The 24,256-nt window shown below is 41.4% G+C and overlaps 1 protein-coding gene and 1 long non-coding RNA gene across 9 annotated transcripts in view; both read left to right on the top strand.

The window, feature by feature from the left end:
- Positions 1-24,256, top strand: part of VPS8 (VPS8 subunit of CORVET complex) — a 94,259-nt gene that overhangs the window by 52,901 nt on the left and 17,102 nt on the right. For all 8 annotated transcript variants that reach the window (XM_083616229.1, XM_083616231.1, XM_083616227.1 and 5 more), the window contains 9 exons: positions 2,279-2,368; positions 4,014-4,060; positions 7,479-7,620; positions 8,873-8,962; positions 10,008-10,050; positions 12,471-12,574; positions 13,630-13,711; positions 14,545-14,627; positions 23,088-23,168. In XM_083616229.1, the coding sequence (XP_083472355.1) occupies positions 2,279-2,368; positions 4,014-4,060; positions 7,479-7,620; positions 8,873-8,962; positions 10,008-10,050; positions 12,471-12,574; positions 13,630-13,711; positions 14,545-14,627; positions 23,088-23,168 (762 nt within the window). The remainder of the gene's footprint in view (positions 1-2,278; positions 2,369-4,013; positions 4,061-7,478; positions 7,621-8,872; positions 8,963-10,007; positions 10,051-12,470; positions 12,575-13,629; positions 13,712-14,544; positions 14,628-23,087; positions 23,169-24,256) is intronic.
- Positions 14,645-15,814, top strand: LOC310763720. Its single transcript, XR_014548779.1, has 2 exons — positions 14,645-15,004; positions 15,268-15,814. It is a non-coding gene; the product is annotated as an uncharacterized lncRNA (long non-coding RNA).

Here is a 24,256-nt window from a genome sequence, read left to right as displayed (position 1 = left end):
TCAAAGTGAATCTGAACAAGAGCATTTATTTTAGCTGTGAATAGTAGGCTTGGATGTAGAGTGAGTTGGCAGGTGGGCCTTTTGGGTCCTTCAGGCCATTCACCATGAAGAGCAGCTTAATGCCCCTGGTAATCAGCCATCCTCAGGTCAACAAAGCCATTGTTAGCACAGTTATCAAGAATCTGCCCGATAGGGTGAACTCCTGTTGCTCTGTCCCAGCTCCTGACAACCCAGCAGTTCGAAAGCACACCAGTGCAAATAGATAAATAGGTACCGCTGTGGCGGGAAGGTAAACACTGCTTCCGTGCGCTCTGGTTTCTGTCAGTGCTCCATTGCGACAGAAGCGGTTTATTCATGCTGGCCACATGACCTGGAAAGCTGTCTGTGGACAAACACTGATTCTTCGGTCTGAAGCAAGATGAACGCCACACCCCATAGTCACGTTTGACTGGACTTACCCGTCCAGGGGTCCTTTACCTTCACCTATCAAGTTCAGTTGGAAAATCCCATAGAGCCTCTCAGCCTAGAGCTTGAAGCTAGTCCTTACCACTGTGACCATAACAATTAACGTATATAAAAAGTATGGCTATATAAACTTTCAGAAAGAAATTTATTTATAAAATTAAAATTTGTATACTATCCTACATCTGGAAATCACAAGGCAGTTAACAATATAAACACACACACACAACTGAATAATCCTCATGGAAATTGTTCTGAACTCTTTGACATAGATTACTTTTTATTAATTCTAATAATGCCATGAAGTGTAAGTGAGTAACTTAGGCCCGTGATTTCCATGAACTTCCAAACTCATTTGAAAGAATCCCATTGTTAAAGTCAACAGAGTCGATGTGCAATAAAGCAGTTGGGGAAAAATATATTCACCAGTGTGTTGCTTTTTTATACATTGGTTAAGTGCCTGTCAGTTTGACATGATAGAGTTTTACCTCTGTTACTCTTCCCCGGGAAGATGACTGGCCTTATCAGGGAAATACCTTGCCTACATTGAAGAGGGCTCCCCTGCTTGGGAAGTAGGGGTCCTCCTCCTTTCCCTGTCAGGAATTCAGCCTGTCTAGGGGCAGTGATAGATGGAGACCTATTTGCAGGACTGCTGCTAGCTTCTTGTTATGTGGGAGAAATGTAACAGTTGGTCCAATGTGTGCACATCCTCCGTGGATGTACTATACCTGAAGCTCAGCATGACCAAGAAATAGAACCTGGAAACTAGTTATGTAAGTATGAATTTGCAAGATATTACAACAAGGAACGAAACAGCTATACTTCAGGCCGTGTTATGACTTTTTCCATCTTGGGAGCTATAAGAACAGAAGAAAATTCATAAAGATATCAGCATGGTTCATTGTGAATCCTGCTGAGTACAGCCAGAGGAGAACATTAAGAGTAAGGATGAGAAAGGAATGTATGCATGTGGAAAAAGAGAGCTGCTTTTTAGCCTCTAGGTATGTTCTCATAAGATGAAAGCAGGATTGAGTTAATTTGAATTCCACTGTCTTTCATTGGCTAATTTCTATACATGTAATCAGTATTATTTCAGGTACTAGGCATGGAAATATAAGCTGCTAGCTAATCTACTAAAATAATACAATATGTTGTAAAATGTATGTATGCTTATTGCAAAAACCTCCTAAAAAACGGGGCCTACAAACTATTTAAGCAAAATTGTTCAAACTGGATTTAACTCTGTTGATGTCAGTGACATTCCACCTAAATACATTTTGTATATAAATAACTTGCATTGAGTCCACTGATTTTCTAGAGAAACTTTGTTCCTGTCGAAATGTGCTCAAGAAAACAACCTCAACTAATGTTACATCCAAATTCTCTAGCTGAACAAGACTGCCTGCCTGCTGTAGTCAAATATTAAGTTGTGTCTGAAAACCAGTTCACACCATTATCCTATATGTTATGTGCTCTGAAAACAATTATCATACTGGCTACGTCCTGACTATTCAGCACAAAATTAAGTTAAATTGCTTGCCTGTACATAGATGGCAGTGAGATGGTTGTGGGAATTTTGAATAGAGAAAACCTGTATTTTTCAGCTTCCATGTCTGTTCATTGAAGAAACAGGTGTAACCACTGAGTTAACAACCTCTTATTTTTAGCTGTCTCTTTATCGCCTTGTTGATTTATGAACATATTTCAAACAGAATTGATTTCTGAGTGTGTTCTATGGTATTTGATTTTACTGTATGTATAATCTCTGCATTAGTAGGGATAAAAGAACAATTATTTTTTTCCAACCTTTGTACAGGAGCTGCTGTCAGTGAGTCCCTTTAAAGCAGCCGATCTGATTTCAGTTCACTTCAGTGAGCAGATTGAACAAATAATTCAGAACCTTCAGGTAACGTGTCACATGTGTCAACTCAGTTTTTAAATTGAGAAGAAGTTTTCTATTAGGAGAGGGCTGCAAATCACTGCATTGGGCAGTTGCCTAAAAATTAGGAATTGTTAAACCAGGACTGGGGCCGCCGAGAAAGCATGTCTCGCAAAGGAGCACAAAATCTATGCATGAGCAGTGACAGAATGACCATACTCTTTGGGGAAATGTTCTAAATTTTATTTTCTTGGGTTTGCACCAGTATCTGCTCAACCAGTGTGGCATACATGGCTATACTGCTGAGTCACGAGGCTAGATCACAACCACTTTGACAGTATTGCTTACCTAATGCTTTTCCCCATGTTCAGAGCAAGTCTTACCCTCTTCTTTAAATCCCTCATTATCAGCCACTTTTAGGTTTGTTTTTTTTTATTGTAGTGAAAAGCTTTTCCTGAGCCACTTCAAAGTCATTTTCCTCTCCTCCTCCATTACCTCCTGCTCCTCTCTCGTGGTCCTGAAGTGTTCCTGTTAGGAAAAGCCGTTTTTGTAGTAGGCCAAGTGCACAGCGTGTCCTCCTATCTGCAGCAGTTTTCAGCTTCTTGGGCAATTTGTGAAAGTTGTAGTGGCAAAGGAGCTCTCTTTCAGCCTGATCCTATGCCTGTTGGCTTAGCAGTAAGTCCTACTAATTTTAATTGGCATACTCCAAGTAGGTGTGCATAGGATTACATCCTTAATTATATATTAGGCATCCTGGAGAATGGATGGAGGGAATGAGGTCATGCTTTGCAGGATTGTATTTGAGTTGACTCCCTGCCTTTCTTCACCATACTCCATTGCTCCAGACTTCTTTATTTAATCCCTTTGAGGAAAGGGATGGAAGGCATATTGAGCTAGGGTGAAAGTCCCTGGGGAAATGGGCAGATGGAGAATTTAGCTTCTCTCATCACAGTATTGTTGTAAAAGTCAAGCTTCTTTAAAAAAATGGATATGAAGGTCTGTCCTCATTCTATCTGGTTTGGACAGAAGGAATCTATTCATCATTTAAAAGTTACATTCTGGGCCAGGCACTGATACAGAGCTTTTTGAAGTCCCTAACTAGCATATTATTTTCATAAATATCCTGCTAAATTCCTCTTACTCTTTAGTGTACAGCACAAATATAAATGTTCAGCCAAGACAAGGTGTCTAAAATTGTTTTTCTAAACACTCATTACATTCATCGATGGAGAACTTGTCACTGAGCCACTGAAACAGCTGGCAAATAATTTTTTGCTGAACCAGTTAACTTAATTTGTCCCCCACTGAATATAGTCCAGCTCTTGGATAATTTTGTTACCAACATCTTAATAACCTTAAAAAATGATGTAGGAAATTAAGAGACGTCTCCTGAGAGTTAGATTGTTTTGGCCTGAATGTTTCACCTGGAGGTTTAAATAAAAGTACAAAAGGTTATGATATGATGGTCACCCTCTGAAACATGCTATTTTGCAAATCCTAGTTTTATTTTCATTCATGTACACAGCAGGCCTAGTTCTTTTAGTTTCTGGGGGCATGATATGCAGTATTTTTTGTGCCAAGGTGAATCCCTATTTCCATTTGATACAGTTTAAAACAACTGCTATATCAGCTGCAAATGTTCCATTAACTTTTTCTCCTCCTTGTTTGTTAGGATCAATGTTTGCTTTTCCAGTTTTTGAGGAGCCTACTTGACCCAAGGTATGCATACAGATTGCAGATTCCATTTTGATTTTTTTAAAAAAATGTTTTTATACCTTTTTAGATTACTCCATTTTAGTTTTTGGAACCAAAATATTTCCATTAACCTTTTGTTGCAGATGTTAATGAACAGAGGCAACATTTGTTTCTGAAAATTTAGAAGATCCTTCTTGTCGAGGCAACAGTTTTCTCAAGCGGAGTGGGATTGTGTTAGTGTCTGATAGTGTTCTTCCTTGCTATTGAATCCTCTAACCACTAGGCAACACTCGCTGCAGAGTGCCAAGTTTTAACTGAATCAGCTTTTGTAAAATAATTAATTTTGGTCATCTTACTTTTTTTTTTTTTTTTTTTTTTGCTATACAGTGGTACCTCAGGTTACATACGCTTCGTTACATACGCTTCAGGTTACAGACTCCGCTAACCCAGAAATAGTACCTCGGGTTAAGAAATTTGCTTCAAGATGAGAACAGAAATCGTGCTCCAGCAGCGCGGCAGCAGCAGGAGGCCCCATTAGCTAAAGTGGTGCTTCAGGTTAAGAACAGTTTCAGGTTAAGTACGGACCTCCGGAACGAATTAAGTACTTAACCCGAGGTACCACTGTATTTTTATGCATTTGGTGAAGTGTAGGGCTTTGGAAGACAAATATAGGAAACACATTCCTATCATTCCCTTTTTAAAGAGGGGTTGGGCCTGCTTGTTGCCCCCCTCCCCCGCAGCTGTATGTGAAGCCTTACCCACTTCAGTGCCGTGCCATTCAGCAGTTTGCTATGCATTCTGGGTTGTTGTTTTTTAAAAGAAACACAATTCATGGATGCCTTTTCAACTTCAAAACCATTGCATTGATTGGCCCTGCAGTTCTTAAGTTCTTAGATGGATTATAAGCCTACTTAAGTGTGTCTCTCTTTCTTTTTACAGTGAATATATAACAGGGGGAGAGTGGCTTCAAGTCCAAGAACTCTTGCCTGTGTGTCTTTTTTTAAAAAGCAGTTTCTTAATTCTCTTAAAGTAGCTTTAATTGGACACTCCAATTATTCACATTGCTTTTGTAATTTATAAAATCCCTCTTTATACTTTTTGAAAACCTCTGCTTAAACTTTGGAAAATCACATGCAGGGCCAAGGCAGTGGGTTTGTAGAAGAGAACTGGAATCAGATTTGGCAAGAAATGCCTGTTAAGGGGACTGTAGTGTAGGAAGCAAAGATATACAGTAGGCCCACAACTTACACAGGGGTTACGTTCCGGGGATCACACCTACAGCCAAAATCACATATAGTCAAAACCCATTGGGCTCAATGGCTGGTGGGACTGCCAAAGTTATTTTCCCCAGAACCCTGCCTCGTCTTTTAATTTTTTTTAGATTTTTTGCCATGCACATAAAGTTGAATGTGCACAAGTTAAATGTACGCAAGTAAATGCAAATGGTTCCTGGGAGATGAGCCTGTATGCTTGAAAAGGATAGCTCCAATAAGCACAGAGCAATAAGCTGCAAGCCTGACAAGATTGTGCCTCCAGTTGTTTTTGATTTTGCTATTCTAGCTACCTTCTCAGATATTTGTTGTTGCTAGTGCATTACTAGCTGATGGTCCAGCTTGTTTGCCCCAGCCCTTTTTTAAAAAAATCAGAGTACGGAAGCAAAATGTTCTATTGAAACATGGGCAGCTATAGAAGCTACATCGCCCACTTATCCACCCAGAAGACATTGACCCAGATTCAGTGTTTTCTAATTGCTGTTGCAAGGGTTGTTGCGCTTGTGTAGGGGCAAGGATAATGTTTGCACTGGATTTCATACTGCACAACAGTTGTGCTAGCAGAAGCATGTTGTGCAAAAATTTGGCACTGCAGGAAGTATTGGGGCTACAGCAATATGTTGTTCAGCCAGCCATGAGAACCATGTTGGCTTTCTGCACCTTTCATTGCGCAAAACTAAAGCAGCTGGTCCACTGCTAAGAGACTTTCACTTAGGGCTGTGTTGAATTCATCCCATTGTTTTCATCAGATTGTCTGTTAGACAAGGCTTCTCTGTGATGACTTGCCTCCCTAGAGACTGAAACATATAGTACCATCTGTAGCCTCATTCTGGTTCCTGTCACAGAGATTCTGTGCCAGCACAACCACATCCAAGAGGGGGCTGATTCTGGCGTTAAATCTCTGCTAGGAACTAGGATGCCATGATCACCGGTGGAAGTCATCCCACGGAAGCCATTTCCGGGGTCCTCTGTGCAATGAAGTAACACAACTTTCCATTTTGTGTACCACTTGTTTGTAAGAGGAAATGTCATTTCAGAGAAAATTACATTTTAAACGGTGTGCGGGTTGCTTATGGGAGTTGTAGCAATATGCTTTGTGGTACAACTGCTCATTGGTCATGGGCAAAAGCACTCCTGGCTGTGTTTATTTCCCAAGGCAATTTTATACCTCCACATCCCCCCCCATCTCCAGTCAACTGGCCTTGTACCAATTTTAGAATAAATCTCTGGCTAAATTAAATGTGCCAGACTAATCCCCTCTGTAATTCCAGTCCCTTCATTGTAGTTACACCACAGCAAGGAATCTAGCCCAAATGCGCTGTCACGAAATCCTCTCTAGTTCAGACAATAGGCTACTCTCTTCAGGATAAAATCTCAGTTTTAGTAAAATGTTAGTAAAATCACCATCTGGGGTGAAAGAAGAACATGCACACTGATATGAAGGCAAATGTTTAGCTTGTGGATATACTTTCTGCTCTGATAGTTTTCAAGTTTGCCTCTATATCAAATGATATCCAACATATTAACCTGCTTTGGAAAAACAACAACCCTGGACCTTCTGTTTGTGCACTGCAACTAATATGCCCTATATCCCTTGTGGTAATGCAGTACACTTTAGCCCTGCTTTATGTGACTTTCCACAGTTTTCCAGTGAATAAACCTATTAAGATTTTTCTGTTCATGCTGAAATCATTGGCTATATTTCAACCTTCAAGTCCATAAATATTGCTTCCATCTCCTATGATCTCCCTTGTTTCTGTTTCTCTTATTCCTGGCTTTGCTGTTTGGACCCAAATCACTTTCCATGAACTGGTAGAAGCCAGTCATACTTTATGCCATGAATACTAACAATAAGACTTAGTCCAGTCCAGTGGGGGCAGATGGAGCATAGCCACCTTCCTGGCACTGGTGATTCTTTTGGTTAGCAGGGCAGAGGTGATGCAGAGGCTGTGTGAATGTGCTGGTGGGAGCATCAGATCAGTGGTCCTGCCAGTGCACAAACACATCCCTGACACAGGCAATGCCCCAGCCATATTCAGGTGATGGGGGGGGGGATGACTGCCCCACCTCCTACAGTGTCAGTCTCTGTTTTGTTGCCTACTCTGCACAGTCTTCTGTGTTTGTCTAAAATGTGTCAGATCCCAAATGCAATGTGCCATTTGTTGTTTCAGGGAAGGTGTCAATCAAGAGTTGCTTCAGCTTTCTCCCTTCGTTACTGAGCAGTTTATTGAGTTGCTGTGTCAGTATGATCCTGACCAGGTTTTAGAGACTTTGCAATTTCTGGAGTCCTACAGGCTGGAAGAGGCAATTCAGGTAAAGTAGGAAAGCTTGGAAATGGGCTGGAATTGGAGAGAAATAGAAGTTTTGCAAGAGCTGTTTTCACTTGTTGGCTAGGCCCTTTCACTTGGTATGTGGAAGAACAGGCATTGGTGACAAAAGGGGTTGCAAGGATGCATCATTGGCCCCACTCGCAGTCCTGCAGCTTCCCCAAGCCTTGCTTCTGATTTCCATGCATGAGATGTAGATGTCTGAGGCAGGCAAATCGATTTGTGTGAATCTCTATGGGAGCTGGAATCCTGTGTGATCTGAGTTCTGACTCTCAAGATAGCCTACTTGTGTAGACTTCCCCAGCTCAGACATTGACCTCTAATGCATCAACACGGGGGCAGGGGCAGGGGCAGGGGCAGGGGCAGGGGCAGGGGCAGGGAAAGCTGGTTTTCAGAGGCAAGACCAGTTGCAGGGCTCGAAGTGCCCTTTTATTCATGTGATGCTCTTTCAGTCCCCTTCACCTGCTCTGTCCTCTCCTATGCCTAACTGTGCTCAAACCTGGACCAGTTCTTACAGCTAAGCATAAGTGGGAGGTTTTCTGTCTGGGACTAGTGGGAGCCAATCTAACTTATGCATGCCTTGGTCATGCTGTCCTGTATGCTGTAGTGCTATTAGGTTGTTGACACTCTACCTAAACTCAAGTTAATCAGTAGTTTTCTGGTTTAGCTTCCAAATGGTTTTAGCAAGAGCTTCTTCTGTTTGGGATGTGACCCCGTTATTTTTTCTGTAGGTGAAGCTATTGCTATGGCAATCTCACTTTCATATATCACACAAGACTACAACTGATGAGGCTTCATAATACATTCTTAAAACTAGAATGCTCTTTTATGATGGGAAAGGCCTTTGAAATTCTTGGGGCCAAAGTGCATTACTCAAGAATTCTGTGGAAATTTCCCCTTTTTAAAAGAAATTTTAAAAGAAAGAGTAGCTCCTTGGGTAGGGAGGGAAGGTAGGTGGAGATGATGTGCTTTGCACTTTCCATTTTTACCATTTTTCTCCACTGAATCCCCACCTTCAAGGTTTTTTTCCTCTCTCTCTCTCTCTTGCTATACTCACCAGGCAGAAGAAAAAAATATGGGAACCACTGAATGATCACTTACCCTAGAATATTTATAGTATAGCAACTTGAGGGTCCTGAGCTTGTTACCTGAAGTCTGTTTTTTAAATACCCAAACTCTCCCTCTCTTTTAATTATAGAGAGCATAACTAAAATCACCTTTGTATAATTTTTGTTCAGATCACACAGAAATACCAGCTCCACGAAGCTTCTTCCTATCTACTTGAGAAGAAAGGAGATATTCATGGTGCCTTCCTAGTTATGCTTGAGGTATAGTTGACTAAAAACTACTTTGAAACGCTTCAGTCACTTTCTGATAGTAAGAACTAGTAACTAAGAACAAGTACCTGTTTTCTGATGGTAAGAGCTGTTTGGCAGTGAAACAGACTCCCTCAGAAGGTGTTGGGCTCTCCTTCATTGGAAGTTTTAAGCAGAGGTTGGGTGACTGTTTGCCATGGATGCTTTAGTTGAGAGTCTGCATTGCAGGGGGTTGGACTAGATGGCCCTCAGTGTCACTTCCAGTTCTACAATTCTATATTTACCTCAGCTTATTCCACATCTCGGAAGACATTTTGCCATATTTTCTCCATATACAGTCACTTACATATTTTAGTCCATATTTTTACGATAATAAATACTATCTGTTTGATTATAACTTTAGATTTGGAACTGGAAACCTTTAGAGGGAAGGTTTAACCCAAAAAACATGTCTAATGCCAAATAAGTCAGTTTACCTGATGCCATTATTTTGATTGTTTTCTCACAACTCCTAGCAGCAGCAAACAGTGAGGAGCAAGAACAGAGAAATATTACTGTATGATGCCATTGTCACTTGAGTTAAGCTACACATGTCTGGACGTCACTCTAAAGCAGGTGTGGGGAACCAGACTCTAGCCCTCTATGTAGATATTGCTCAACTTACAGCATCCATCATGCCTAGTCAGCCTAGCCAGTCTTGGCCTTCAATTAGCCACAGAATTAGCACTTAAGACCAATACCAAGACTGTAATGATCCAGTATTAGAAGGACATTAGGGGAAGTAAGCTAAATCCCAAAGTACGGCTCTTGTGCCCCTTGTTTATTCCAAAATGAAAGGAATGGAATTGCTGTTAACTATGAGATAATGCTGATTGTACCAATTGAAAATAAAAAGGTGGCTACCTTATCTGGTCCTCCTGCGCCCCTCCCCATGTTATCCACTATGTAAACTCTTCTGAAGTCAGGGAAACTTTAGGGGGGGAGGGCAGAATAATTGGCAGTAGAAAATCCTGTATGAAAGCCTTGTGAGTTCAACTGATTATGTGTTTTTCTGCAGTGGCTACAAAGCAAGTTGTTGACACTTACATGTGAAGATGAAAGTAAGTTTTTAAAATTGAGCTTTCCTCCTTTTTTCAGGAAATGTGACTTTTTTGAAGAGAGTAAAACTCAAATAATATCAAGCTGAGAATAATAGAAGAATTGATTAGCTTTTTATTGCTCTGTCAGAGCAAGTCTAGACCACGTCCCCTTGACAAAGATGATTGCATTTTATCTCTTGCTTCAGTGTTACTAATCTTCATCACACACACACACACACACACACACACACTCCTCCTGGATTAGTGGGTTTGAGATTGTCATGTGTTTTTAAAGTAAGAAATGCTGAATTTGCACACGTGCATCATACCAGGCTGGGCACCAACACATGGCACACACTGGCAAATGCCCCTGCAGGGGGGAACCACTGCTGATGCTGGATCTGGCCAGGGCCCATGTTCCTTTATGTAACCCCACCACCATTTTAATCCCCCTGGAATTTAATGTGTGGGTCCATCCACATGTCGCTAGCGCTCCAGTCTGCATTGCCATTGGGCCGTGGAAAAATCACGAAAGTAGATCACATTGACAAAAACGGAGGTTGTTCTGGCTTGTGCTTCTTTTTATCATGCAAATATTATCTGTTGCTGGTAATTTCCACACTAGAACCATTTGGTGAAGGCATTTTAGAAATGTCATAAATGGCCCAGGGAAATAAATGGCTGATTTGGAGATGCTCTTAGGATTTAATTTCAAAGGGAAGTCTGATCTAGACATGCAATGAAGAAAAAATTCTGACTTCTCAGACTTCTCTACTGCAAACCTCATATGTTTGCTATCCATGTGGTTCTAGATGACAAGAGTTTTATACCATGTACCCAATTTCACCATAGGAAGCTCCTGTCACTTAGCAGTATAAGCCTGGTGCATATGCTTAGAGTTACAGCAGTTCTCAGCTGAGTTGTATGTTCACGTCCTTCCACCATACACATATTGTAATGCACGAGGCACACAATCCACATGGAGACCTGGTTTGCATGTTTCTTACCTTTCACAAAACAAAAAGTGGGAGGGAGAAGATTGGACTGAACCAAGCTTATGTGCCTACTTCCTATGCAGTCTTCATCTCACACAAGTAAAGTTAAAACGGGCTGTCAAACAGTTGTTCGGAAATAATGAACTGAATATATTTTTTATGAGAAACTGTATTGCTTACAAAGAAAAAAATAAATGAGAAAAGCATGATTGAATTTGTCAGAGAAGCCAAATATAGTCAGTCAGTTCACATTTAAAATATATCTTAGAGCTTGTCTTTGCTCTGTAGTAACTTGGCAGAAGGCTACCATAAATGAATTAGGTAGTTTAAGGTGAACATTTATTTTAAAAAGATTGCCTGGGCCTTTTGGGTGTTTTCTTTTGTATTTCATTAAACCAGCTCAAAGCAAATGTTCGTAGCAACACAAGATCACCTCCTACCAAATATAAGCAGCCATGGAACACAGGGTAATGTAATTCATCCCATAATCTCCCTAACCTAAGTAAGGTTTTCTAAACATCTTTTGGATATTGTGACAGACTGGACAATTTAGGGTTGTAAGACCCTCACTGCTTGGATAACCATTATGACTTTGTTATTGAATTAAATGGTTTTAATAGTTGTATAAACAATAATAACAGTAACTTATGAAGAACGTTGGCTTAAAGCATCTGTTTTCAATGAAGAGATAACTGACTCGTGTGGCATCTGAGCCAAATGTTATAGGCATGTCTGTATGGTTATTTTACAGAGCTCTACCAGTCAATGTGGGACGCGGGTAGCACTGTGGGTTAAACCGCAGAGCCTAGGACTTGCCGATCAGAAGGTCGGCGGTTCAAATCCCCGCGATGGGGTGAGCTCCCGTTGTTCGGTCCCTACTCCTGCCAACCTAGCAGTTCAAAAGCACGTCAAAGTGCAAGTAGATAAATAGGTACCGCTCCAGTGGGAAGGTAAATGGTGTTTCCATGCGCTGCTCTGGTTCACCAGAAGCGGCTTAGTCATGCTGGCCACATGACCCGGAAGCTGTACGCCGGCTCCCTTGGCCAATAAAGCGAGATGAGCGCCGCAACCCCAGAGTCTGTCACGACTGGACCTAATGGTCAGGGGTCCCTTTACCTTTTTATCAGTCAATGTGGTAGAATAGCTGCAGATCACCAACAAGTAATAAACAGTATAGGTGAAGTTGCTCATATTGGAGAAGGATAAATAAAACCCTAAACAGCCTGGTGTGTGTGTGTGTGTGTGTGTGTGTCCCCGTCCTGAAGTTTTCCCTCTAAAATATTAACTTGTTCCATGGGAAACTCCCTTATTATGACATGGTTGTGAGGGTATAGAACAAACTTAATTTACAGTCAAGTTATGTGATTATTTCCCCCCACATTGATTTTAGCTGTCTGATTTAACTGCCAGATTAGTATCTAATTGCTATTTCTTCCTTAAATCAAGGTTCAGTAGAATTTCCTTCATTAAAGGATATTGAAGATAGCTTAGCAAAAACAATTGCACTTTGCCAGAGGAATTCACACAAGTTAAATCAACCACAGCGAGAGGTAAGAAGTCTAGGAAGTGCTTGGCTTGTTTTCCATTAAGCTCATCTTATTGTAAGTCGGGGGCTGCAGCGAGAAAGATGCCTCTAGTTTCCCCCTCCCCCTCTATAACATCTAGTATTTTGAGCTGTGGCATTGCAAGGCACCAAGTTTCCCTGACCCCACCACCACCATTGACAGCCAATGATGTGGGGTGGGGGTATGGAAAGCAGAACATAATGACTCAAGAGAAGTGCTGGTAGTTATTGTAGAGGGGGAAAGGGGTTGCTTGTGTGCTGGTTGTTCTCAGCTACAACCTTAAGTTTACCATAACATCTAGTTTGGTCATGGATGGAAAACCAGAGCTCCATCAGATGCTGCTGGACTCCCAGCTCCCATCAACCCCTGCCACTATAATAAGTGACATGGGTGATGGGAGTTTCAGTCTAACAACCTCTGGAGCACCCTAGGATTCCCCTAGGTGTATCCTATACAAAAACTAGATAAGGTTAATTGTTCTACTACTGGCAATTGTACTGTAAATCTCTAGTATATTTTGTATTTATAGTTTATTTAAGATGTTTTAATCTATGTTGGAGAGGTTTGCTTAAATGTAAGACATATATAAATTGTCTTAATAATAATTAGTACTTAATAATAGTTAGTTTGACCAGAGGTCAGATGGAGCCAGCCAATAACATTTTGCTCCCTAAGGCAAAGAACAAGATGGCTGCCCCCTTCCCTATTCCACATACAGAAGTTGACTGTATTGAAAGTTGAATCTTTCTTCCACTGAAAATGGCATAGCATCCTCCACAGCACCTGAGGCACCTGGCTAGCTTAGGCTCTCGGGACGGACTATGGCATATATAGCTTTGTCCTTCAATAAGGGCAATGACGCAGGGTGGGGTACAGGAGCAATAACCATGGGGATCCCAATCCTCTCCTGCACAAGCTTCTGCCATCGGATGCACTTGCCTCACTCTGCCTAGTGGCAGGGCCAACTCCTGGGCCAAACTATTGCCTGATTCAGGTATACAGACTGGCACTCATGGGATTCCATTTTGTTTCTTTTCTAGGCACTATGGTTTCCACTCTTAGAAGCAATGATGTCTCCCCAAAAGTTATCCAGTTCTACTGCGCTGTGTCATTACTCTGAATGTAAGCACCAAAATATCCATAACAATGTGTACTTCAGACCCTGTTCTCTGAAGCCAAATAATTGAGAGTGAGAATGTGAATAGCTTTGTCACTGAGCCATAACACTAACAATTCAATAATTGGCAGTGCATATAAAATACATCAAAAATGTAAGCATAAAGCTTATCGGTAGGCCAGATGACAACATCCTATACCATCAAAGTAGCCCCAAAACTGATTTCATTGGTGCCCAGCAACTCCCTCCCCCCAAAAAATCTTGTATACCTTGTCAGAAAAGACCAGAAATCCCCCTCACAGTTCTTCTAGTGACAGCTCCCATATGAAGACTCCTAGGGCAGGAGGGTTTTGTTCACCTTTTGTTCAGGAGGGTCCTCCAGTTTACAGCTGTTATATCATGAGTGCATTTGCGTATTGGCTTCTGTTTCTGTACTCTAAAGCTTGGTTATTTCTCTCTGTTCCTCTTTTCCATAGTAACAATCATGAATTTGAGCACTGAATTATGTGTGGGTATGACATGGGAAACATTTTTCAACATTAAAGCTTCAGGAGCTCTATTTTCCTTTGCTTTCAGATGTAGATACTGAATTGCCCTTCTCCCTGTGGATATAATATTGAGGAGTTTCTGTGGAAATACCTCTCAACTGGAGAGCATTTGCTTAAGGCACCACAGAAATTCATCTGAAATTAAATAATCACAGAAAAGAATTGTCTCCATTCACCATCCACATGCACCAGAGAATCCATTTTCTATTAGATATCGTGACTTAAAAACACACACACTGGAATAGCATTTGCTCCTGTTAGTTATGACTCTGATGTATTTGTTCTACCAGTTTTGAAGAACTTGACGATGCAAGTGTTGAACAACATGGCAGCATTCATTGCCCTGCCACTGATCTTGCAGAAAATTCTACAGGTGAGATGTAGAGATAAGATACTGATAATGTATTTTTAAGTGAAATATGCCTTTATATGTACATGCTTAAGTCGTGGTATAAAGTGGTATTACTTATTTGCCTGATACGTTGTGTTAATATCTGTGAATTCATCTCATTACCTCTGGTTTTGTGGGTGGTGGCAGAGGGTGTGTTGAGTAAAGTCAAAGTTGTACAGTGAGGAGGACTGACGTTATTAAAACAGCTGCTGCCAATAGGAATTGGGATGGGTATTTTGTAGCCTTTTGTAGAAAATAATTTTAAAATTGCTAAGACTTTCATACTTGGAGTAAAGTGAATCTGAGAAAAAAAATAGATGTAAGTGAAGGACTGAGGTTCAAACTAAATGTTACATACTGTATTTTTTGCTCTATAAGATGCACCAGACCACAAGACACACCTAGTTTTTGGAGGAGGAAAACAAACAAACAAAAATATTCTGAATCTCAGAAGCCAGAACAGCAAGAGGGATTGCTGCGCAGTGAAAGCAGCAATCCCTCTTGCTGTTCTGGCTTTTGGGATAGCTGCACAGCCTGCATTCGCTCCATAAGACGCACACAAATTTCCCCTTACTTTTTAGGAGGGAAAAAGTGAGTCTTATAGAGCAAAAAATACGGTAAGTTTTTATCCTCTTTCTGTTACTATAAACACGAATACCTTGGTGAGTGGAGCTCGTGCTTTGCATCAGGGGTCACCAACATGGTGCCCTTAAGTCTTCCATGGCACCCATGAAGCCTCTGGGTCCTCTCCCAGTTGCTACCTCCTTGGTCCATGAGGGAAGGACTGGCTTGCCCAGTTTGGCAGAGCTATAGCAATAGTCTCCCAGCAGCAACATCACTTTCATTTACTAGGAGAGGGAGAGGTAAGGTGGTGGCAAGGTCAGGGGTGCACAGGGACCGTGGAAGAGCCAATCTGATGCACTTATATAGCCCCGAGTGTACTGCTGTCTTCCCTCTCTTAGTACAAGTGGCAGAAGTGCTGCAGTTCTGCCCCACTAGATGCTCCACTCCTGAGTGGAGGTGGTTACTTTTTTCTCCCTTGAGAAGCAACTAGGGAAAGTTACAAGGTCTCTGTACATTCCTTCATAGGTGAACAAAACTGACTGGAGGAGGTTTGTTCTGATTTCTGTATTTTGCATGTTTTGTATTGGAAGATCAATAAAACATAACACATTTCAGGGTGTTCCATTTGCATTTTATAAACCACGTAAGAAACAATGCATTTGTTAGCTCTTAATCCAACAAAGCCTAACTTTAAATGGCTTTCTCATCCCCATATTTAGTTTTGCCAAAGCCATATTTGTTTGCTGTCCTTTTATTGGAAAACGTTTTACAAAATCAATGCTCCCTGCTGGAGATACAACCTAAAAAGCAGCTCCATGTCCAGATTATGTGCCTTGCTTGTGGCCTCTACTAAAACAGAAGCCTACTGTTCTGTATCAAATAATGGCTTTTAGATTTACCTTATATTGGACACATGATTCCCCTGAGATGCACTACAGCTTCTCTGTGGATGATTTATAATACCAAATCTCATGATATCTAGGTTGATAATATTTTTGTAAAATTGCTATCTAGCATTCCTTCAGTTCTTGGGAGAAATACTACTCTGGGGACTCAAACTGGCACTGCTTTTATTTCATCTAAATTACAGCTGCCTTTCTTCTCATCCTAATCACTATTACCAGTTTCTAGTTTCTGCTTCTAAAGGCAAAGTGTGAATTTGATGCCTACTTTCTTTTGCTCTCCTGTCCCTAGTTTCCAGCTCCATTGATTTTTTTGTTTTAGTTGTATTTTGGACCTCAGAACAGTAGTTCCCATACCAAAGTGTCTTGCTGTCAACTGTAATTTATAGACTAGGTAAAATACCTTCCGTGGCATAGGTCTAGAATCAAAACCTGAAGAATCTGAATTAACAAGCTTTTTGTTAGTTTGAGCTACAGCGTTTACATGAGGATAAAAGTCCTTGGTACCAATCAGTTCGTTACAGGAGAATGATCTTATTTGTTACGGAAGACCTAGAAGACCTAGCAGCACAACTTACTTACTATGCCCCATTTTCATTTTCAGAATAGGAGTCTTTTCTTGATCTTGTGTTTGCTTTAATGATAACTCCCTGAGACGGCATGCGTCAGGCTGCATATGTGCAGCACAATTGGTTGGGGCCTCACTTTCTGTTGGTGTTGTCAGATGCTGATGGAAATAATTACTTCTGGCACTTGAATAATATATCAGACCCACTTAGCAAATGTTGGACTGACACAGCATATCATCTACATGACCCGTTCCCAACCTGATGTCCTTGAAATGTTCTGGACTAATACCTCCCAACAGCTCAAGCCAACGTCGCCAATGTTTAGGGATGATGAAATAGGGTTGCCATATTTCTATCTGTGAAACTGTTTTTGAGCTATTTTTTATGGAAGATCGGCAAAAACGCCACTGCTGTCATGGGGGGCTATACATCAGCAGTTTCCCAGACATTTTGCCCAGACTCTGCTGCCAACTGCAGTATTCTACATAGGTCCGGGAACTTCTGGACGTATGGCAACACTAAATGAAAATTGTAATCCATTGACTTCTGAAGAGTGCCAGATTTGGGGTGGCTGTTCTGTATGCCCTGAAATGAATTAGTTTTGTGGGTAGGGTAAGTATTTCTTAGAATCATAGAACTGTAGAGTTGGAAGGGAACCCTTGCAGTGTAGGAATCCCGCCCACCGCCATCCCTGGATTGGCTCAAACCACCAGCCATCTGGTTAACAGCCAGATGCACTGACCTATTGTGCCGCAGGAGGGCCCTATGAGTAGAAGATCTGCCTGCGTAAGCTAAATAGCAAGAACATTCCAACAGACTGAACTATTGAACTGTCTCTTTGCTTAGAAAGATATTTTGTAATGGTCTGTTTTTTAAGAAAGGCAATAACATTTTTTTATTGCTTGCTTTAAATAGGTATAATCCACATGCCATAGCAATACTATAGAGCTGTTTTCAGCAAAAATACCTGGGTTATGATTTCACATTGCATTTACTTTACATTTACTCATTTGAAACGGTATTAAATATGATTAATGTTAGATTTAAATTCTAAATCTGACTCATCAGAGGATTTAGTAACATTAATTCAAAAGGAAAATGAAAGAAATGCTTTGGGGCAATATTAAGGGAATTTTGGGGACATTAAGATAAGTATTATCCCATTAAGAGGATGAGTGGTATCTAAATAGAGATGAAAGGTAAAGTGCTAAATCTTTCACAAAGCCATAATCCCTTGTGAATGTTCTTAAAACAGATATCTTGTGGTTTCTCACTGTATACCCTGTTCCAGAAGCAGGAAACTTTATGATTCTTTATTTCCCTATGCCTGTAGGAAAGTCAAAGCTGTGTCTGAGCACATTTAAGCATAGAATATCTATTTAATGTGATAATGAGCATTCTATAGCTGCTGGAATTGAACTGTGGGCAAATCATTATAAGCAGTATAAAAGCTAAAATTCATATTGCATATATTTCACTTCCACTACTAACCAGTAGGACACTAAGCTAGGCACTAAGCTATATAATTATTATAATTATATAACCTGTTGCATGTGTTGTTTGAGAAGTAAAGAAACACAACATGTAAATGGCATCAATTTTCCTTGCACCATAATTGGTTAGTGCAAGGCCTCTAGCTAACTTACTCATTCACACTACTTTTTAAAATATTGTGCAGCTTGATTTGACCTGATCTCTAGTAATTAAAGATACGTGAGTTGGAATGTGCTTGTTTATCTGGGTATAGACCTTCTCTGCCTGCCTGGTTTAAAGGGCTTTCAAATGAGGGTTTCAAATGTAATATCAGTTCCTGGTCTACCAGCAGCATTTGGGAAACCCAGAGTCTTTCAGGCACCTCTCCTCTGGGGGTCATTTGCTTCCTTTTTATAAGAAGCATCTGCATGCCGCTCCAGAAACAGTGTTCTCTGACCTGCTTACAATAACAAAACATGAAAAAACCCAAAACAATATGTTATGCCTACCGGGGAGGTTGCTCGAGAGCAAACAGGCAAGATCCCCACTGGTCTTTCCAGAGGCTGTATTATTGGTGCAAAAACATTTACAGTGCAGAACGTCTCAATTCCATGTCTTGCTCAGTCACTAGCAGAATCTGAGAGTGGGCAGTCTTTAAACTTTCCCCAGCAGAGTAGTCTCTTGACCCCCATCCGACAGCTCCCCTCTCTGCCTGTAAACCTACTGGGCAGAGAGGGCGTGGCTAAAGGGGGACCTGCCTCCCCCCCGCTTTGCTCATGCCCGGTGTCTTGGCTCTCTCATGCATCCTCTGAGCCCTGCATCCCTTCCCCACTAAAGGCGGGGCTTCCTCCATGGAGGAAGTGCTGCTTCTCACAATCTTTGGAGGCTCCTTGTAACCCAGCTGCCCTTCCACTTCTCACCTCTGAGCTGATGGCAGTTCCCTGACACAATTAGTAAAGACTGCGGAGCGAATAATTGGGTGCACTCTTCCCACCTTGGATCAAATTTGTGCTTCCAGGTGCCGTAAGAAAGCTGCAGAGATAGTGCAGGACAGTGCGCACCCCGGAAATGATCTCTTTCAGCTTCTGCCTTCTGGAAGAGAAGGTACAGGGTTATAAAGACTAGGACTAGCCACCTGAGAAGCAGTTTCTATTCAAATGCAATTTTGGTTTTAAACACAGTGTAAGGTAGTCTCTAAGGGAGTCTATTGTATTTAATTATGGGGTATCAGAGTTTTTAGGGGGTTAACCAGGCTGGGATAGCTGGGAGAGCAGGCTTGTTGGTTTTTGAATGTCTGATGTAGATTTTTTCAATTTCGTTGTTCTGTATGGGACAATGACAACAAAGATTATCGTATCGATCAATAAATAAAAATAAATTAAAAAACTTCAGCAGCAGCAAGTAAAACAGTATAACAAGATAAACAACAACAACACTAGAAGCAGAATATAAAATTCAGTGGAATCTAAAAATAATGTCTTCACCTGGTAATGAAAAGAGTAAAGAACGTGATAGGCAAGCATCGGGGGGGGGGGCAGCATTCCTTAACTAAGGTGTCACCATGAAAAAGGCCATTTCTCAATTAGCCACCAGTAGCAATTCACTTGATCTAGAAAAGGGTCTCAGTGTCTGGGTAAGTACCTTGGAAGAAGTGGGTCTTTCAGGTAACCTGGTTCCATGCTATTATGGGTGTTAAGGTTCCCCACCTCTCCTGTAGCTTGTTAAAAAGACATCTGGGGTGTTATCATTTTGTCAGCTGGGATTAATGTCTGGAGCAATCCATACATGTCACATTCTTCACTGCCATCTCTTTGCTCCTCTGTCCTCCTCGGTTTCCTTTCTAACTAGCGCTTGGCGTCCCTTGACATGTGCACACTCTTGAATTGAGTGCCTCAGAAAAGAGGAGCTGGCTCGCTTAACAGATAAAAATAGCTTGCTATATGTCATGGATCACGTACATGCTGTGCTAAGGGCCCAGACTTCCCAGTTACTCTCCATAATTTATATGGTGCCTCAGCATGATGCACTTTCTATGCTGCCGCTTTTAAATTATGCATGCTAAAATGAAAAGTACTTACTGAAAACAGAATGTGACCCCACAAGACTCCGCTCCCTTTGTGTGAATGGATCATTGGTATGCGCCACTGCTTCCTTGCAGATCAGGGGGAAGGTTTAGGTTGACCTAGTAAAAATTATAACTTGAGTGCATTTGTTAAACAGGAAACTTAACAACCTAATGTAGAGGCTTCCCAACCAAACAGGCGTGTATGGGGATTTTGTAGCCTCGTTTGTAGCTCATAATTATTTATGTTTCTTTTAGCTACGCCCCGGCTCAGAGCCTGTCCAAAAAGCAGCTTTGACTGCACATGGCTTAGCAATCTAGCATCATATTGTAGGTGTGGGAAGCTAGGCTAGCAAGAGAAAAGGAGGGAAAGTGTTTTAAAACAACAGTTGATGTTTGGGACTAAGCCACTGTTGCTGATCCAGCTAGTCCCCAAGTCCCTAGAGTACAGGGACAAATCTATGTGGCTTTCAGGTATTCTGAATTGTCATGTACAGCACTTGGAAGAATCCTGAATATGCCATCTAATCCTTTGATTTTTTTATCACTCCTCTCTAATCTCTACAGGTAGTAGCATAAGCTCCTTTAGGTCATTAATTATAAGGCACTGCTGACATATAGTTGAGTCTTCTAGATTAGTCCAGTCAACTTAGTCTCGTACTGTGCAAAACTAATGTTTCTCCATAAAATTTGTATTGTAGAGTATATCTATCCCTGTCCACCAAAGGTAACTCTCCTTAAATGGTCTGTAATCGTCCTTAAAGGTAAAGGGACCCCTGACCATTAGGTCCAGTCGTGGCCGACTCTGGGGTTGCGGCGCTCATCTCGCTTTGTGGGCTGAGGGAGCTGGTGTACAGCTTCCGGGTCATGTGGCCAGCATGACTAAGCTGCTTCTGGCGAACCAGAGCAGCACACGGAAACGCGTTTACCTTCCCGCCAGAGCAGTACCTATTTATCAACTTGCACTTTGATGTGCTTTGGAACTGCTAGGTTGGCAGGAGCAGGGACCGAGGAATGGGAGCTCACCCCGTCGCGGGGATTTGAACCGCCGACCTTCTGATCAGCAAGTCCTAGGCTCTGTGGTTTAACCCACAGTGCCATCCACGTCTCAGTAATCGTCCTTGTTGTTGTTGTTTAGTCGTTTAGTCGTGTCCGACTCTTCGTGACCCCATGGACCAGAGCACGCCAGGCACTCCTGTCTTCCACTGCCTCCCGCAGTTTGGTCAGACTCATGTTTTTACCCTAGGCTTTGACACTTCTTGAGATGTGTATTTTTAGGACACATCCTATTCCTGCGACTGTATTTTGTTTTAACTTTTTATTTCTGAATTTTAAATTGTTGTAACCTGCCCTGGGACCTGCTGGAAAAGAGTGATTAGTTGAAGCAGTAGTAATTCACTCAGTCTCCATCCCCAATTCCAAAGCAGGAATAATAATGAGTTTCCCAACAAGAATGTTGTGAAGATATAAAAGATTTTGTTTGTTGTTTTGTCGTTTCCAACTCTTCGTGACCCCATGGACCAGAGCACGCCAGACACTCCTGTCTTCCACTGCCTCCCACAGTTTGGTCGAACTCATGTTAGTAGCTTCGAGAACACTGTCCAACCATCTTGTCCTCTGTCGTCCCCTTCTCCTTGTGCCCTCCATCTTTCCCAACATCAGGGTCTTTTCCAGGGAGTCTTCTCTTCTCATGAGGTGGCCAAAGTATTGGAGCCTCAGCTTCAGGATCTGTCCTTCCAGTGAGCACTCAGGGCTGATTTCCTTAAGAATGGAGAGGTTTGATCTTCTTGCAGTCCATGGGACTCTCAAGAGTCTCCTCCAGCACCATAACTCAAAAGCATCAATTCTTCGGCGATCAGCCTTCTTTATGGTCCAGCTCTCACTTCCATACATCACTACTGGGAAAACCATGGCTTTTACTATACGGACCTTCGTCCTTACTGTTGAATAAAGCATTTTATTTCTGCATATTTTATTTTCATCCACTGGTTCATCCACTGGTTCTTACACTGCCTTTTCCTGCTACATTAAAAAGCCAAAGTGTTGACTTTAAATTTAAAACTGAGTTCAGCTCCCATGTGCTAAAACTGTAATCTTGCTGCATTGCTTTAAGCTTTTAGAACATATTTCAATAACATATTTGGGTGTGAGTTTTTTCCTGCAAGAGCTGCAGATTTAAAAAATGGAAAGCTATAAAAAGTATGAGACAAGATTACTATAAAACTGTAAATAATGAAAATCCTGTTGACCTTTCTCTCCTGAGGCAATATGTCATCATGCTTTAATTAGATCTCATGCATGACCAAACCAAAAATTGTTTAGAAAAGAATTCTTATTGAATCAAGGAGTTCAGCAGGGAAATTCCATTCTCTTCACTGCATTCCTTTCAGTCGCTTGGAAGGATAGGAAAACCCTTTTGGGCAAAACAGATTCATCTCTAGGACAAGGTCTTTTAGGGAGCATTGTTGGGAAGCAACCTTGGAATCAACGAACTAAGAGAACCTTTGGCAGGTAAGCTTACTGCATATCCAGAATGTGGGGGCCTCCACCACCCTCCCCATAGTCTTCTGAATCTGCCCTGAGTGAATTTGGGGTTATCTGAGTTATGTGCTGTTACTTCAGTCACAGAGAAATATTTATGTGAACAAACACTTGACTATATTTAGAAGATATAGATCTCTCTGTTTCTCATGCACTAGCAGTTTGATTAGATAAGAGGTTGTATGTTTTTATCGCAGCCAGAGAAGTCAATAGCTATTAACCAAACATTTCCCCTTATCTGCCCCTCCCCTCCTGGCATTGGTGTGTGTAGTAGTTTTTCAGTTTGTTTTCACTGAAGTTGATTAACATCGGCTTGCAATACTTTTTATAGGATCCAGTCTATGGAAGAGGAAAACTGGGAGAAATTCAGGGTCTTGTTCTGGGCATGCTAGACAGCTTTAATTATGAACAAGTAAGTAAAATGGGCTTTTTCTTCCTACTAAGGTAAAGCGATCTTGCCTAAAAATTGACGGGCTTTTTGTCTAATGGAAGAGAAATTGAGTGGCGTTATCCACATTATCCCCTTTGTGTTAATTAACCGAACAGTTAATTGCCTATTAAATTAATCTTCCTCCAGGTATGATGAAAGCATGTGTTAACAAGCAAGTTTTTGTTGTCTTGGACATGACAGTACCTGTAGGTTATCAGATACCCTATGAAGCTTCCTTTATACTAACTTAGACTACTGGTCTATCTAACTCGGCACTGTCTGCTGACTGGTAGAAGCTGCCTAGGATCTCAAGCAGAGGTCTATCCCTCACTTCATGTTTGCTTTTTATTTACCTTAAGGCCTCTGTAGACAATGTGCAGTGCAACAAATGTACCGTTCTTGCTAAACAGCTGACTTGGGGATGGTAGGATTGTTTCTTCTGGACATGATCATGCTCTCTGAAGGAGCAGGTTCACAGCACAGGTGTGCTTCTGTCGCTTGCTTTCCTTCCAGGTGAGGTGGTGGTAGCAGTGAGGAGTACATCTTGCCACCTTGGGCTGAGGAGTTACCTTTGAATATTTCTCTCACCAGAATTTTGCCACTAATTTCCCCTGCTTTGATGAGCTCATCGTTCAATTTCCCCAACTAAGTGGGGAGCTGCATTTTGAAATTTTATCTAATGCAGTTTATTTGTGTTTATTGTTTATTAAATTCATACCTAGTCCTTCCTCCCTGAAGGGTGCTCAAGGCAGCTAACAATATGAAATCCAACCAAATTCAATATACAATAATTAAAATGGCAGTTATAAAAGATCAGATCCCCACTTACTGAAGGCCCCTGCTTGTGCCATCACATGAGAAATTCTGTTCTGTTTTACCACACTTAGAGCAAATCTAAGCATATCCTTCTAGCTTTTTGAGCCCATTTCTTTGGTCAGAAACCATCTTCCCTCTATGACCGTGATAGTATGGAAACTTGCTTTTTTTTCTTTTTCAGATGAATAGATTGTTTACTGGTAGTTGCTATTTATACCTTAGCCTTTTGATCCCTGGATGTATTCTCAATAGGA

The sequence above is a fragment of the Podarcis filfolensis genome, assembly GCF_964270895.1.
Source record: "Podarcis filfolensis genome assembly, chromosome: 5".
In the NCBI taxonomy this organism is placed as follows: Eukaryota; Metazoa; Chordata; class Lepidosauria; order Squamata; family Lacertidae; genus Podarcis; species Podarcis filfolensis.
This window is presented reverse-complemented; position numbering and strand designations above follow the sequence as displayed.